Source organism: Pomacea canaliculata, linkage group LG2 (genome assembly GCF_003073045.1).
Source record: "Pomacea canaliculata isolate SZHN2017 linkage group LG2, ASM307304v1, whole genome shotgun sequence".
NCBI classification, from domain to species: Eukaryota; Metazoa; Mollusca; class Gastropoda; order Architaenioglossa; family Ampullariidae; genus Pomacea; species Pomacea canaliculata.
The window spans coordinates 26538182-26554702 of NC_037591.1; the positions used below are offsets into that span (position 1 = coordinate 26538182).

Genomic DNA, 16521 nt, shown 5'->3' on the forward strand with positions numbered 1-16521 from the left:
ACACTCTGGAATAAGAGGGAAAGGGGAATGTCCTTTGAGTCCCGCTCTTTCCAACTTTCTTGGCATAACATCTTTAGGCAGATCGCTCTTGATACAAACAATTTTTTTTCTTTTTTCTTTCTTTCTCTCTCTCTCTAGAGCTCAGCAGCACACTTTCCTTCATCGTCTGCGCGCGCGCACACACGCACCCACACAGTCGCGCGCGCGTTCACAGCGTGGGCGGTTGCTCGTGACGTATGGGTGACGTCAAGACTATCGATTGGAGACCGGGCTTCTGGAACCGAATGCCACCTCAGACTGCGCCAAAAGACGCCGACATCGCCACCACCACCGACAACGCGGCCGCCACAGCCATCTTCACACGTAGCACAGCGGCGAGGGGGGGACACACACACAGAGAACACCAGCAACCACAGACGAAGCCAAAGAACAAAACTCGGTAAAGAACACGTTATTTCCAGCAACCTCGCCAAGTCTGCGCAAGGTATCGGCAAGAATCTTTGCAGGGAAGCGACACCATCTGGAATCCGAGGCCCCGCATAAAACCGCAGTCCCGTCACCACTGTCACCTTCCCCCCAACTCTCCTCCCGGTCACAACATTAACTACAGTCTACCACCATGCTGTCGTCCTGTTGTTGGTGCTTGATCCTGGTGGCGATGGTCGCTGGAGCCCCCGTACAAGAAGAAAAAGGTGAGTCGTGAGTCGCGATGACAAAGATAAGATCGAGCGACGTCGATGTCTTTCTTACAGCTGTCGTTAAACAGATGTCAGCAAATGTGATGATAGACATAGCTAGTAAGTACAATATGTCCAGCCTTGTATGAAAGAAACAAGAAACGAAGGAAGAAAAATGTCAAAATGAGGAAGACAACTGGCAAGTTGGTAAAGTCACTAACGGACATAGTCTGGAAAACGTTGACAAGGACACAGTCTTGAGCAATCATTGAGTATGACAACTTTGATTAACTACTGACAGTCGCTCAACAGATGGTCTTGTATAGAATACTGGCCAGTGTAGAATGAAGATTTGTTAACACTAAGTTAAAAGAAGACATCTTGTCTCATACATCTTGGAAATGTTGTCTGCAATCTCATGCATAAATCCGACACATCTTTCTGTTACGATCAGCTTGTCACCCGTATCGTTAAATTCTCTGGCCACATATGGAGAACGAGCGATCTTGAGCATTAGTTTAAAAAAAAAATTTCTTGTTCTTTGTGGTCTACAAAAAGGCGTTAAAAGCACACACCATAGCTCAAGGCCTTCACACGCGCACAGGTCAACGGACGCATAAACAGATAATGTAGGGGGCTACAATAGGGGATACAATAGGGGCTACAATGGCAGAACAGGTGGTTGATGTCTACGAGGTGACTTGTTAGCCACCCCGGCTGCATTATTCATACTGCATTACATCTCATAGAATTCCTAAAAAAAAAACCCCTTCGATGTCGGTTTTCCAACTGATGGCCTCCAGATAACCTCGTCGCCACGAAAAAAATCCCTGGAAGATAAAACTGAAAATAAGAGCGCTCTTTGAAGATAAATTGTTTTTAAATCTAGTTTTTCCACGCATAAAACCCTTTCGAGTTCACACTAACCCTCACATACGCGGACAGCTCACAGACAGTTCTCTCCAGCAGCAGCGCTCACGTGACCTGGAGACCATCTGGAATGACAGCAACATTTTTCTACTGTTCAAAATCAGGACAATGCGCTCCTTGGTCATCTATCTTGCATGTGAGACTGGGCTTTGGACAGCGGACTTGCAAAAAGATGGAAATGAGGCACTTCTGGGAGATCTCTGGCCACGACTACACCACCAGTGAGTAAGTGCTGGTCACATCAGGAGAAAAACTGGGCCTACAAAGACCCGCTGTTTGCTGTACACTAAATTGGCATGGACACATCTCAAGAAAATCAGAACTTGCGAAGAGGATTCTGCAGGAAACCCTACAGGGAGGTAGAAACAGAAGAAAGGGCAGATAGCCTCAAAAAGTGGACCGATGTCATGTAGAGATCTCCTAGAAGGCAAGAAGAGCAAGAAGGATGGCAAGAAGGATGGCAGAACTAGCAGTAATATCGTTAGATGTCCCATCAGCGAAGCAATGATGGTGATGATGATCATTATTATTATTCATCGAGACACAACAGACGTCGATCTATATACGCTTCTTCTTAGTTTACGAAAAAGGAGTTTGCGGTATGTTGCCTGCCAGTATCATGATTAATGGTGGTATGATTAAACAGACATTTTAGACTAATCATTTGCATATGTGCACCTCTTCGTGTTCTGTGAAATGATTTCTTTGTGCTGTCCTCTACTGCACGTGCGACTGTGAGTGCGCTGGCTACCAGACGAAGGTGTCCGTGTGGACAGGAACATTTTATTCTGCAAGTTTTTTGTAGGTTTCAAATAAAATCAGTGTAAGACAAATTTTCCATCTTGTTTACACAAATTTGCCACTAACGTCAAAGGGAAATAAAGTGTTTGTTCCCGATTCCCTCCGTTTCCCTGTTAAATTAGTTACACAAAAAATGGAGAGAAATCCCTCACAATTTAGCATATGGTTGCTTTTTTTACTGTCCTTTTCTGACCTTTCTTCCTCCCTTCAAGATCTTCCTAAACCAAAGGAACAAAATTGGATTCAACAGGTGTTTCACACGCAAGAACTTTTTAGTGTCTTTAAAGAAAGCTTAAAGATTACTTTCGATTATCAGATAAAGCCTTCATCACAATTGTTCCAGACACACGACACTTCCGTTTAAAAAATTCTCGACTCCTCTGTGACATAAACTGGCTTTTCAATTTTCGGTTACCTTAAAAGTTTTTGCTCTGCCGGTGTTATTAGAATGACAGCTTGCTGCTGCAAAAACATTGAATTGCCCCTGAGAATCAATTGTATTGTGTTGTTAAAATGTTAAAAAACAAATTACTGGCATAAATTTTTCGTCTTTTTTTCTTAAAGTTCCGAAGTCATAAATAATAAATAATGAATAAAAAATATATACAGTTTGTAGTCTTTAAATATACCACCAAACAAAATTGAAGGGCACATCGATTTCTAATCATTTTTTTCTGAACAGCTAAAGTGATGAACTTCCTTTGTAGTGACAAGATCAACAGACAGAGTTCTGGCACCACAAGGTCACAAGACTCGTTTGGTCCCAGAATAGTACTCGAGACAGGAAGTAATGACAAAAATATTTAGAAAGCGGAAGTGATTTATCTTCATAAATGTCGAGGGCAGCTGCGAGCATCTTCGTCTGACGTCAGATGAAGATCAATATTGGCTTCAGCTGTAAATAACATTCACTGCCGTTGATGCCGTGCTGTCTGTACCCTAGGACTTCTGTCAGACCTTCTAGGGGAAGGAAGAACATCCTCGTCTCACATTCTCTGTGTACAGACAGCTGCTAGGAGGTTGTTTTTTTTTTAAATCGCAAATAGATTTTCTCTTCGCTGTAAACAACAGCTTTTTGCATATCAGCTGCTAGGAGACTTGGCTAAACATATTTGTCTCTACACTGTAAACAACATATATTGTCACAATACTGAAAAACAAACAACGAGAATCATCAAATGATGTCCCTGTATGTGAAGAAACAAGCGTGTTTATGATATTCTTGTTGTATTTGTAACACAGCAATGCTTGTAGCTGTACTTGGATTGGAAACAAATGTTGTCGCCATCTTTACTTGTTATTGATGCTATTAACTTGTAATACAAATGCAGAGACCTTTTTAGCATTTAAAACAGAGCTATAATATCCAAGTGTGTTCACTTGTCAGGCAGCGATAAAAGACAACAAAGCCTCGCCTGGCAGACGACCAAGACGAGCATCAACTGTGTACAGACCTGCGGGACTTGAAAGAAGAGATTTATGGACGCACAGAGAAGACGGTTAAAGGCCACATCATCACAGTGGAAGAGCTCCATGGAGGGAGCAGTAAATGATGTAGGGGGACAGCAGTAAATCAGAAGCAGCCTCACATTAAAGGTTGACACGGGAGGATCGATGAGACAATAAACACCAGACAACGAAGTAACTCGCTGGAAAATGATGCGGGCGCAGCGGCAGGTGGATCGTCAAGAGGAACAAAGAAGTGACTGTGACAAACAAGCTCGAGGGGGTTGATGATAGCAGCACGACTTCCATTAAAAGAAAAACAGAAGCAGAAAAAAAACCCCAAAAAAGGAAAAATAAACGAATAAAAGAATTTTTAAGTTAGCAACAAAAACTTGAATTAAAAAATAAAAAGGAGAAGAAAACCCAGACCTGTATATAATCATAATCATCTTTATTGGCACATAGTTCTAGTTCAAACTGAGGGGAAACAACAACAAAAACAAATAAAAATAAATAACAGAAAAAATCACCGGAAAATTTGCAAAAGGTATTGCCAAAAAATAGTCCTGATTCTCCAATCCGTTGCTAGGACACGAGGAGTTAGAGTAGCTTAGTTATGTCGGTCCGACTAGGACAATGGCTATAAACATTTCGGGAAAACAAACTGGAAGAAGCATTAGTAGACACATGGACTTGATTAGACCTGGATATTCAAAGTTGTCATCTTAGACATTTGACTTTAAAATGTCAGGCTGCATGTCAGAAAACACATTTGTCCTGCATGTCAGACATGTCGACGTGGATGTCAAGAAGCCGTTGCACGAGCTGGTTGTTAGTGATGTTTTTGTTTAGACCTTTAAGCAGGATGCTCGTTTGATTAAGCGTAAATGTTTATGTTAGCATTTTAAGTTGATTGCTAGATATCTAGTGGTTGTAAGATAAAGGTTAAATATCTCGTCTTCAAATGAAAAGATCAAGTTAGAAATGTGACATTAAAAAATGCAGTGTCTGAACTTTCACATCTTTGTTTTGTTTCACAGTGAGAGACGCAAAAACTGCTGAGGTGAGTCGCTCTTATTTCTCGGTTTATGATTGTGTGTGTGTGAGACTCAGAAAGACATTTATACACTCGTGTACCAAAAAAAAAAAAAAAAAGACAGAAAAAAAATCGTATGCAGGTTTATTTGAGGAGAGGGGAGACAGCTGGATGAACATGTTTAATTAGATTGTTTGTACAACACCTGTTAATGTAGTTTACATTCAAGTTTCAGATGTTCGCATTGTGTTCGAGTCATTCTTTACACTGAGGCTATGTATGGGTTTCATATGTTAGTGTTAGGCTGGCTCTAGTTCCATATGTTAATGAAAGCTGGTCTTGATAAACTTTCATCCGATTAGGAGAGGTGTGTGAATCTGAGAGAATGATGTCCTCAGGTAGCCTCTGCATTGAAAGTTGCATTTCTGTGCGCTGTGTGTGGCACGGTTGGCGAAACTGTTGCCGTTGTTGTCGTTGAAGCTTAAACGGAGTTTGAAAATCTCTGTGCAGGTGCAAAATCAGGAGAAAGAACTGAAGTCCCTGCTGCACCTAGCAGGTAAGTTGAGCATTTCTGTTTCGAGTGTACCACAAAACACGAACGGGTATCATGACACTACTTCTTATTAAAAGAAAGTCACATGATCGAATTCCCTCAGTCTGATGAGTACTACAAAATAATAAAAAATGTCTGTGTTCATCCCTGGCATAACCGGTATTCTCTGTGTGACATCTCGGAACCTTGAAACACAAAGACTGCAGACGATGCTGGCATTTCTCTGTCAAAACACATGGGAAAGCAGCATGTGGAGCTCTTCAAATCGTTTTAGTGTCTTTACGGGAAAGACAGAAAGAATGGAAGACACAGGAGGTCTTATAAAAACTCATGACACATGTGCCATGTTCCTAACAAACTCCTGACTGACAAAAGAACGCGAGACACAGGTAGTCTTAAAAGATGCAAGTTCCAGACTGCAAAATTGTCAGGAAAAGAGGGAAAGTGGCAGACTTCAGAAAAACTGTGTCAGCCACGTCCTCGGAGCCATCGAGTTAAGCGCTAATTAGAGCTAAGAGCTAATGCTGGAGATCACAAGCTCACGTGAGGGCTGGGTAGGGGTGCTGGATAATTAGCGGTGGATTGGAGGAGCGAACTTTTGAGGTGGCAAGGTGGCAAAAAGATATCTCACCCCGAGCAACTTCCGTGGCAAATTTCTACCCTGAGGCAAAACGCGCGAGAAACTTGAAACTCGAAGATTTGCTGTGAAGGTGGACATTGTGATGAAGGGCTTGCTGCACTGAATATTTTTGTTTATATTTGTACTAGAATGGGATGGTCATACTTAAGCCCTTTGCCTGCTGTTGTCTTTTCTTGTTGTCTTTCCTTTCGTCTAGTCTTTCTTCTGGACATACGTTTGTATGACTGAGTTTTAACTTATACGTATGGGCGGATGAGATACCATAATAAATAAATTATAATGCCGCAGTGTCTCTGTACTGTGTTCGTTTAAAAGTATATTTTATTGTTTTTAATTAGCAGTTTAGGAAGTAGGTGAGTTGCATTTGTCTTTTCCTAGCTTCTCCGATTACTGTATCTCACACAATCTGAATGTAACATGTATTGAAGATCAACGCGATGAAATGGATACGAAAAATAAAACTGAAAAGTGAAATCCGTTTAATTACCGCACGTTTCCAGATGAGCAGGAAAAACACAAAGATGTTTCGGTGCACGAAGAACACGTGCAGCATTTGCATGACGTCAACGGCCTGGTGACAAAAGAAGAGGAGACACGGAAGACAGGTACGTTTGTGAGACTGCACGCGCGCGCGTGTGAAAGGGATCGTGGCTTCAATGAGTGATGGAGGAAAAGTGTGCTGCGCATCTGTGGGTTAACCTGGCATGATGTACATGCAAAAATGTGTGGAAAGTTCTGGCTAAATAAAATAGAGATGTGAGGTTTTTATTTTCTTAATCACGATATACACTCGCTAGGCTTTCATTGATGTCCTGTGCACCTTCAACATCAATTCTCCGGTCTGTGCTTTCCTTCTCCTCTCGAGCTGCAACACCTCAGCATGAACTATTCTCCTTTCTCTCTTTCCCCCACATTACAGTGACAGATGTGAAGACCGGCAAGCTGCTGTCTGACGTTAAACAGGAAGTGAAGTCAGAGGAAGTCGCTGCGGCTGGAGCGTCGCCCAAGGTGGAGGTCAAGACGGAGGTGGACGTGCCGGCAGAGGGCGTTCATGAAACGCTCGTCCAGTTGGAGGACGGGGTGAGACGCAAAATAGAATTGAGCCAGTTAAACTGTTCATTTGTTATTCGTTCGTAAATTTATTTTTATCACAAAACTGGGAGTTTCCATATATGGCGACTTGCTTCTGTTTTGCCGACAACGACAACGCTACGACGGCAACGACCTTGTAACCCTTTGTTGCAAAGCCGTTTGTGGGTTATTGCAGCAGCTCCTCCACAGCTGCATGAACGTGTTATTGCAGAAGGTTTATATATATCACTAGCTCGTACAGAAATGGCTGTTAGTTTATAGAGAAACTGTGCTCACGGCACACAACCATCGGCTAGATGGCGCTGGAAGCTGTAACCTGACTTTGGCGTGACCCAGTGCGTTGTAACGCCTGGCTTAATGGTGTTTTGTACAATTCAGTTACCAGCAATTTCCTGCCGCCCTTAGAGGCGGCGAGCCGAGAGCACAAAGGAGAGTTGACTTTACTTTTTTGCGTGATGACAATCTCTAGAAGTTCTAACATGCACGACACATGCGTGGCACGAAACAAATCGATTTTAAAGATCCAGTGGGGGCAAATTGTTTTTCTCATGACTTGATAGAGACCTTCATGTACGATATCCATGTAATGTGTATTTTGAAATTATGTTTTGTGCATGGCGATGTTTGTACGCGTTTATCTTTAGAACGGAAGGTGGATAATTCACATTTTAGGTAATAGTATCTTGACTGAGCTTTATCCCGTCATTAGAAAAAAAATGGTTTACTCCACTAGACCTTTAAAGAAAGAAAAGAAAGAGAGAAAGAAAGACGAGGCAAGTGATCGAAGAGCTCTGCTGACTGACAGATGACTGGTTGGACAAGACACCAGCCGGCACCATCAGGTTGTGGAGGAAGAAGAGAAAAACATTTTCATGCAGTCCCCAGTTTCTTCATAGAAGTTTTTCCTCTCAGTTCTGCCTTGCTGATGATAGCCTGGAGCAGACAGGCAGTTAATTTCTGTGGAAATGCATGAAGAAGTTTACAACAGCCACCGGCAGTCTGGCTTCTTGACACGCCTGCTCTCCTCAAACCTTTACGCGCCGATGATCGACTTTTCTCACGTCCTCTCGTCCTCTCACAACATCCCCATCCTGCTCCACCTCCTGCTCCACCTCCTGCTCCACCTCCTGCTCCCGTTTTCTTGTAACCCTACCTTCCTCCCTCACTCCCCTTCTTCCAGCACTTCCTTCTGCTTTCTCACACCAGATAATTAAGGTCCGCGAATGTTTATTTGTGAGATTTCCCTTTTTGTTTGTCGACGTACTCTTCCTAATTTTGGAAGTCTTTATCGCTTTGAAAACATCTTCCGCTTCGTTTGCTTTCATAACCGTCAGCTGTGGTTTTTTGAAATTTCCAAACCATCTCATTTTAAGGGTCGTTTGGTCTGTAGAAATATCGGTCCATCAGAAGCCGTGTCATTGAAAACAGTCAAGATTGAAAAAAAAAATCCTTATTTTCTCAGTCAACACTTTAAATCGCCACGATTTTTAAAACGAGGTTGTTTATTTTTAACCTTTTCATTTTCGATGTTTTTATTTTTCTCCACAATAAGTTTTTGCATATATAGCCTACGATGCTTGCGTTTCTCACTAAATCTTAGTTAATTTAATTTTTACGCCCTCTGAGAATAGATACTTTATTTCAAAATCAGTCTCAACTAATACTTTTCAGTCTTCTGCTATCATTTGAAGACCTTCATCTTCCGCGGTTATCTTTATACTTCCAGTTGCTCGTTTCATCGCGCGATAACTACAAATTTTCTTGGCAGTTCCTTTAGATGGCTCGTACAAACAGAGATGAAAGCTGCCCTGAAGACTGGAGAAGGAAGAGGGGACAGGGCTGAAGACGGAGGGAGGGATGGAGTAGTAAGAACGGGGGGCGATGAATGAGTTGGAAGGTTTGACGATCAGAGCGCGCGCGCGGATCGATATATCGGTGGAGGGAATTTATCGAACCCGCTATTCCTGGCGTGATATGAACCAGGCATAACTTTCCTCGGCTTTTAAGGATGCCAAATGAATAGAAGGAAATTCGATCTCCATCCTGATAGCTTTCTTTGAGGCCATGGTCACCTTCTCCCTCTTTCCACCATCGCCGGCACCATCACACTAGCACCACCTCCTTCACACCAGCACCATCAGCAGCCCTGGCACCAGTGCTCGATATTTTCCGCTTCATTATGAGCTGAGCCCACTGATGGCTTAACTCCACGGTGTTCACTGAAGCGCGCCGTCATGGCAGATCGATGCCGAGCTATTTGGAGGGAACCTCCTTTAGTCATAGCCGCACGCGCCAGCTCCAGCGTGACGTCACTGGGGGAGCAGAGGGCGGTTGGAGTTTGCGGGGGGAACAAAGGCTGCCTGCAAGTGTCGAGGGATCCTTTTCCATCTGGTGTTTAATATTACCGGAGTGAGTCACACCTGAAAGTTAATTGGGTTTTTTTTTTTGTCAATATGAAAGAGTGGGGACAGAGGGAAGCTGGTCAGAGTGTCTACAGACTGGCAGATAATATAACAATAAAAATGTATTACATGAATATATTTCATGTATGGATAAAAAGTTTACGCATGCCACAATTTTTATGATTCAATCATATCGGGGTCTTCCGGTGTTAGCGTGAGACGCGACCTGGCTTTGGTTATAAAATCCGTTGTCGTTAATGTCGAATGTTGCGGACGCACCAGACACCAGGGAGTCTGTGACTGGAAGACCCACAGGGTAGTTGTCTTCGGGTGTCAAAGATTATCATCTAGATAAGTGTTGTGTGAGGTGAAGTGGCAATGCGAGGTGGATGGAAGTCGAGGAAGGGGGAGTTTCGCTGTCTAGGTGGCGCTACGGTTTGCGTGGTAGATGTTGCAGTCTGGTAGCTCTCGGCGCCGGTGTCCAGACTTGCAGACGGAAAGACAGGGGGGTGGGAGTCGGGAGGTAGGCAAACTGTGATAGAGGGAAGAAGAGAGAAAGTCGGTGGAAAACGGAGAGGGAGTAAGGGAGGTAGCAATGAGGCTTGACACACAGGGGCCGTGCACCAAGTCAGAGGATGAGAAAGATAGATAGACGTAGCGCGTCCAGAAACGCAGGACGAAGTTTATCTTTATCTCTTAATCGAAGTCCTGAATGGAGTGGGTGAGGAGCCTGTTGTAACTGGAAATGAGATAAAGCAACGAGGTTCGAACTGAAACCTGAACTCGAGCTTATATCAAAGAAATAATCAACTCTCATCAACCATTTACAGACTCAATCAATGGCGGTATCAGCCACGCCAGGGCGATGGTCCGATCAAAAGAAGAAGAAAACTTTAATCACATAAGCCATGCATATCCGGACATTGATCGCGAACACTCACAAACATTGAGACACTGAATTATGCCTACAAATTATATTGATTTTGTCTGTCATGTCAATAAATAGGATATAATGGCAATAATACAATCAGGCCACTGACTACGCAAGTAATTATACATGCGTGCATGTATGTGCGTGCGTGCGCGCGCAAGAAAAAAGTCCAATTCCAGACAAACGAAGGAACGAGGGAATAAGCAAACTTAAAAAAAAAAAAAAAAATAAGGCGGACGGTTGCAGAGCAGACAGAGAGATGTCAAAAAACAACCCCGAAGGTGTTGTTGCCAAAGAATATATAAAAAATTCTATTTCGCGGATTGAGCCAGAAATCAGATAAGAAGGGAAAACTAATATAAACAAGCCAAACTGGAAAAAATCCTCCGAGGTTGTCTATGCTGAAGCAAGCATCTTTAATGCTGATTTCTCCATGGCAACATCCACGGCTCTGCGTGGGCGAGTGGCCATAGTAACAAAGAGAAAGAGAGTGGAGCGGTGGCAAGACTGGCAGCAAATCGATAGCGAGGCCGTGTTTGAGTTTGGCGTCCGGCTCCAAAAATAGCTCCTCGCCATTCATTTCGCACCAACTGCACGCGCCATCGATCCCACCATCCTTAGCGCGGAAGAAATCCAGTTTACGAGAGAGAGAAGCTAGTAAAGAAGCGGCCCTGGAGGGTTGGGGATGGGAGAGGAGGCGGAGGGGTCTGGGTGGAAAAGAAACGGCGAAGGAAATCAAGGAAATTTGATGTCAGGTCTTGTTAGTTAATGGCAGTGTCTGACGTCAGCGAAACCCTAATGTCCTTCATCAGCCTGCACTTGATCGCGTGGCCGCGGAGCTGGGCAAGGAGGGGAGGCCACTCTTGAGGCAGGAGACGAAAATGCTAGGCTCCGGAAATGACGACTGCGACAGTACGCGACATTTATACTCGATGTTTATACTTCGCTTTCCTCCCACTTCAGGTCCAAACGCTTGCGTCTGGTCTGGACGTCCAGTTGGGTTTCATTCCTTTATTTAAAATTATTCATGACAGTCTGTAGACTTCTCTGGATATTAGTAGTCATATCCGTTTCGTATGGAATCCTATAAAGACATCTGCTTTCAATGCGACGAACACAAAATACTTCTTATATTTATACGATTGTGGAAACCAACAAAATTAAAAGGAAATTGAAAACGGGGTTGGACCACGTGACTGTGGAAAAAAGGGAATTGGCTCTCAGTGGGGATGGGAGTCGGGGCGAAAGGAAAGAAGCGGAATCAGAGAGCGATATGAGAGGCAGAATATTAGTTTTAAATACCGTGTGACATCTGATTCATCACGTGAAGATCACGTAACAGGGACGTCATTCTATGTCCACGCAGGCTGGCGTTGCAGACAAGGAGGACGAGGCAGAAGAATTCAGCCCCGAGGTTGTGGCCGAGTACCTGTACCAGACTGGAGACTTTGACAGGTTCTACACCACCCTGGCTCAACTTGTCAACAACTCTGTGGTGAGCACCGTTCATCTTCCGCCGCCGACCGTTGTCTATAATCGACCCTCGACCATGCTGAGTTTTCCATCTAGGGTCTTTTTCTCCTGTTTAATCGCTCTTTTTGTTTCCTTATTGTTAACATAAATTTCATATATGTATGTACCCTTTAACATTCCTGTAAATGTAACGATATTGTGATATAGACATTGGTAAAGGAAGTGATACTATCCTACGGATCTTACACAGTGAATGATATTATCACACTGATCTCAAATGGTAAGCGGTGGGAGACGGTTATACAACTTGTCATTTTGAATGTCCAATTACTCATGTTGCAGATGACGGAAGCTGAGGCAGTCAACTTCGCTGAACTCGTCGCACAGTACTACAGGCAACGAGTGGAAGAATATGAAAACAATATCCTGGTGGGTCTCCATGGTAGCAGTGGTTAACACTTTAGAGATTTCAACCCTGGCACTAATGCGAGACCAGACTGAAGACGGACCGGCATGCGCAGTTTTCTGATTTACCCTCTCTCACACACACACACATGAGATTTAAATAACTTCTCAAACTTAAGCAACATTTTAAAGTTCAATACCTCTGCTGTGTGTTACATCACAGGTTCAGAGGCGTGCCCAGAGTCAGCCTTTGCCTGACCTCTACCCCATGACCTTAGATGCACGCGAACCTTACCCTCTTGGCCTCGAGAACGACGACCGTTACCTTCTGTCCCTGGACAACTCCGACTCCTACGGCGTGGCACCGCAGGACCTGCCCACCGACACCGAGGTCGATGCCAACGCATACGACATCCTGGGAGAGCTTTTGCGGGAGGCTTTTGTTGGTGGTGAGTGGCTAACCGAAGTGAAAGACAGCAAAAATGTCTGGAGAGCGGCTGGAAGAGTGGATTAAAAACAGGACAGTGTTTAGAGACGGCCGCTTGTGTACTTAGAGAACCGAGGTAGAAAGACTTCGTCTTTGTTTGACTGGCAAAGTATCGACCTGAAGGTAAAGACGGTTGGAGAGTCTTGTGAGTAGCTAGGACCCAGACCCCAGTAGACACTTTGTATGTTTGTTAAGTGGCTGGCGAAAAGTCGAAGGACAACAGTCAGAGACCTGAATAGGATGTCGACCTTTGTCTGTGGACGTCCTTCTATTCAGTACTTTTCTTTATGGAAGAGCAGCTAGCTAAAAGATATTAGTACACGTGATGTAAGTTTTCAAAACTTTAGAAATCTCACGAAACAACACCACTAAGATGATTGAGGAAGAGATCGCCGAGTGATATCATGATGAATGGCACGAAATCATTAATCTGTAAATCCGATTATAATCCTAGAAGCCTTGTCAGTAAATCACCGGTGCTTTCATCTGTGTATGTAAACACAGGGGATGTGTGCTCACGCGGAACGAGTTTGGGTAGGTAAACAATGAGTTGCTTGAATCAGACAAACATAGATGTATGTCTTGTTGCTAGGTGACGAACGTGCCCAGGCCATCGTGCAGGAGCTGTACAACCAGGCCGAGAATCGACGACGACGCAGGCTCAGAGCTGCGCTCCATGCTGGGTAAGTAGTTCAGCACCTATATGGCACGTCACACGTGACGTCACGCAAAATTCGGCAGATAGGGAAACGATGGTGGTTTATTGTACTTCTGCAATGCGCAACACAGCTTATACACATCTTTGCATTTAAGATGGTCTTAATTAATTTAATAAGCTTCATGTTAGAATTTTACCTATCGTGCTTAGGATTCTACTGGCACGCTATATATAGTCTCTGATTATATTTTAAGTCTCAGATCATTGCCTGATGATTGATCACTGCTCTTTTTTGTCACAGTTGAGCTGGCAGCAAGTGGACTCCAGAACCCCGGCGACTGGGAGCCTTACAGCAACATCATGGGACCCGCCGCACAGTCCGATGCAGACAAGAATGTGGCAGCCAACAATCAACTGCCGGTGAAGGAGGGCGACAAGTCTCAAGAGCAGGGAGAAGCTCACGCTGAAGCCAAGCCATCCACAGGCCAAGCATCACCCAGCGAAGCTGCTGCCGCACCCGGTGACAGCCACCCGGCAGCGAACGCGGAGCCAAAGAGCGAAGCAGGAGCGAAAGACGGAGCCAAGGATGACAAGACTGTGCAGAAACGTGAGTGACTTGGCGACATTCTAACCCTTGACCCCCATCAGTTCTTTCAGCGAGCTTCAGATGTCTCGTGTGTAGATATGTATAGATTTTCAGAGAACAACAAAAAAGTAAAGTAGTATATCAATCGCACACTTGATCCAGGGAGCAAGCAAGAGCGAGAACGAAAGAGAGTTAATGTTTGTTTGTTTGTTAGTTGTTGTGAGGCATAGCTTTACCGACTAACCTTTCTTCTCTATTCCAGGAGCCCCTGAAACCGTGTAAATAAACTCCGGAAGCCGACGAAGCCGGGACAGTTATTCATACGCCGAGTATCTTTTTCGGGGGGGCTTATGTTTCTACCTTACCATCAGTGAAACTGTCTTGTGTCATAACCACACTTTCACCTTCATGACGTCATACTCAACGTAGGAAGTTAGGGGAGAAGATGGCCACGTGACACCTTTCGTGACGTAAGAAGGGGGCTGGGGGCTCTGGCACACACGAAGACCTCCCTGGAGAGAGACAGAGACAGTTGGAGCGAGCCGTGTGCAGCAACATGGACAATGGGCAATAACATTGAGAGAGATTTCGGTGCGTTCAGTTATGTGTGCGTGCATGGGTGAGTGCGTGGGATGTTTATATTTGTTCATGTTTTGCTGTGCGTGCACACTCTAGTGCGTTCCACACGGCTGGCGGTGGGGGAAGGGAGGAAGGGAGGAAGGGAGGAAGGGACGGCACTGATTATATTTTCTGGGAAACAACATGATAATAAGACTAGCCCAACCCAACCCTCACTTCCATCAAATACGCACATATTTCAGCACGCGCACTCGCGTGCAGTCAGCGTGCACAAAACACATCCTTATCTGTTTCTAAAAATAGAAGCAACCGGAACCTTCTCCGTTACCTGTTAATCAGTGATGAAACTCGTTTGTGGTCGTAATTAGCGGATCAATATGCATACATGTTGGCTTCACACCCGGCATGGGGAAAGCTTGTCAAGCGATATCGAGCGGAAGATGTCGGGGATACAAAAGCGAAATGCGTCCTTTGCTGTGTTTTTTGTCAAAGAAACTATAATCCAACTTTTTACAACAACACCGGCGACTGCAATCACCTGCCAGACCCTGAAGTAGGACGTCAGCTTCCTGATTTTTTGAAAACATTCAAGCGGAACTAGATGGTCGACCTCGTGCCAGAGCCCCAAAAGGTGTTTCTGGGACAGTAGTGACTTCTGACGCCAAGCAAGCGGAAGTTGCCACGCATGACGTCAGCAAGAAGCGGTTTGCTAGGACTGTTTGTTTACTAGATAGTTGAACTTCGATGAATATGTTTTCATGTACAGGGAGCGCTTGTATCACGCAAAGCTCAACTAACGCTCTAAGTGTAAGTGTGAGAGTACAATGGTTATAGGAATACGGCAAAAACAAACAAAAATAACCACATTATGTTCAAATCTTTGCTGATATGAAAAATATTATTAGGTGGCATGATGCATTTCTATGGAGACATGTCCTCAGCAGAATTTTTTATGGCCAGGACTGCGAGGCAATAAGAAAGATTTGATTTCATTAATTAAATTCAGGAACTGCTACTTCAGTGTCTCGAAGAGCTAAAACGTAGGTCACAAGGTCAAGATAAGCTTTTAATATATCACAACGGAACGGATCACGTACGTCAGCATATGTAAATAGCTTTTAGTACGAAATGCAGATAATGTGTCTTGCCAGCGAGCCAGTCTTTGTCTCGATCTTTAAACTTTCTACATCAGACTTCTGAACTCAAGGACTTCGTGTATGTGCAACAAGCAACAACAGTACAGTTAAGCCGAAAACTAAAAGCTTTACTCGCATCTACCTGCATATGTTCAAAAGACTTTGCCGATGGATTTGAAAACTGATCCCAAAAGTTTTAGCTTCAAGTCTTGTTGCCTTCAGTCAGAGAATCAAAGAAGAGGTGGAAAGGTGTTCTTCTCAGTCTGGTCCACACCAGAACCTTTCTGATCAACAATAATCGCGCTTGTCCGGCGTTTCTTGTCAATGTGTATTCAGATACAATAAAAGCCAGCGAACTCCAAGCTGTCGACCTACTGAATATTAATACTTAATGAAGCGATGACAAAGACCGACGTTTTCGGCGATGACCAACTGTTGCTGGATACAATAAGGCCGCTGTGTGGAAGAGTGACTGGTTGACTTCCAGAAGGAGGACATCCCCGGTGTCGATTCTGCGGGACGGCGTGACGTTCATTGTTTCATGTAACATCACATTCCGATCTCTGTTACTTCTCCACGTCCTGTCGCTTGTTATATATCTATATATACTCCGCCGGTGTCGCTGTTTGTTCGGACCCCTCCCATCATCACCTCCCCCCGCCTTTTAAGTGAACGTACTTTACGGGTTC

The 16521-nt window shown here is 44.2% G+C and overlaps 1 protein-coding gene across 1 annotated transcript; it reads left to right on the forward strand.

The window, feature by feature from the left end:
* Positions 1-272: 272 nt before the first annotated feature.
* Positions 273-16194, forward strand: LOC112557470. Its single transcript, XM_025227349.1, has 11 exons — positions 273-692; positions 4895-4917; positions 5401-5446; positions 6584-6688; positions 7003-7163; positions 11875-12003; positions 12324-12410; positions 12610-12835; positions 13466-13556; positions 13833-14138; positions 14380-16194. The coding sequence occupies exons 1-10, from the start codon at positions 620-622 to the stop codon at positions 13834-13836; spliced, it is 945 nt and encodes a 314-aa protein (XP_025083134.1). The 5' UTR covers positions 273-619; the 3' UTR covers positions 13837-14138; positions 14380-16194.
* The last annotated feature ends 327 nt before the right edge of the window (positions 16195-16521 follow it).

Excerpts from the sequence above, each read along its gene's own strand:
- LOC112557470 (XM_025227349.1), top strand. The coding sequence starts at position 620 with ATGCTGTCGTCCTGTTGTTGGTGCTTGATCCTGGTGGCGATGGTCGCT. Across the intron at positions 693-4,894 it reads CCCCGTACAAGAAGAAAAAG|TGAGAGACGCAAAAACTGCT; the intron begins GTGAGTCGTGAG and ends TTTGTTTCACAG. Across the intron at positions 4,918-5,400 it reads GAGACGCAAAAACTGCTGAG|GTGCAAAATCAGGAGAAAGA; the intron begins GTGAGTCGCTCT and ends ATCTCTGTGCAG.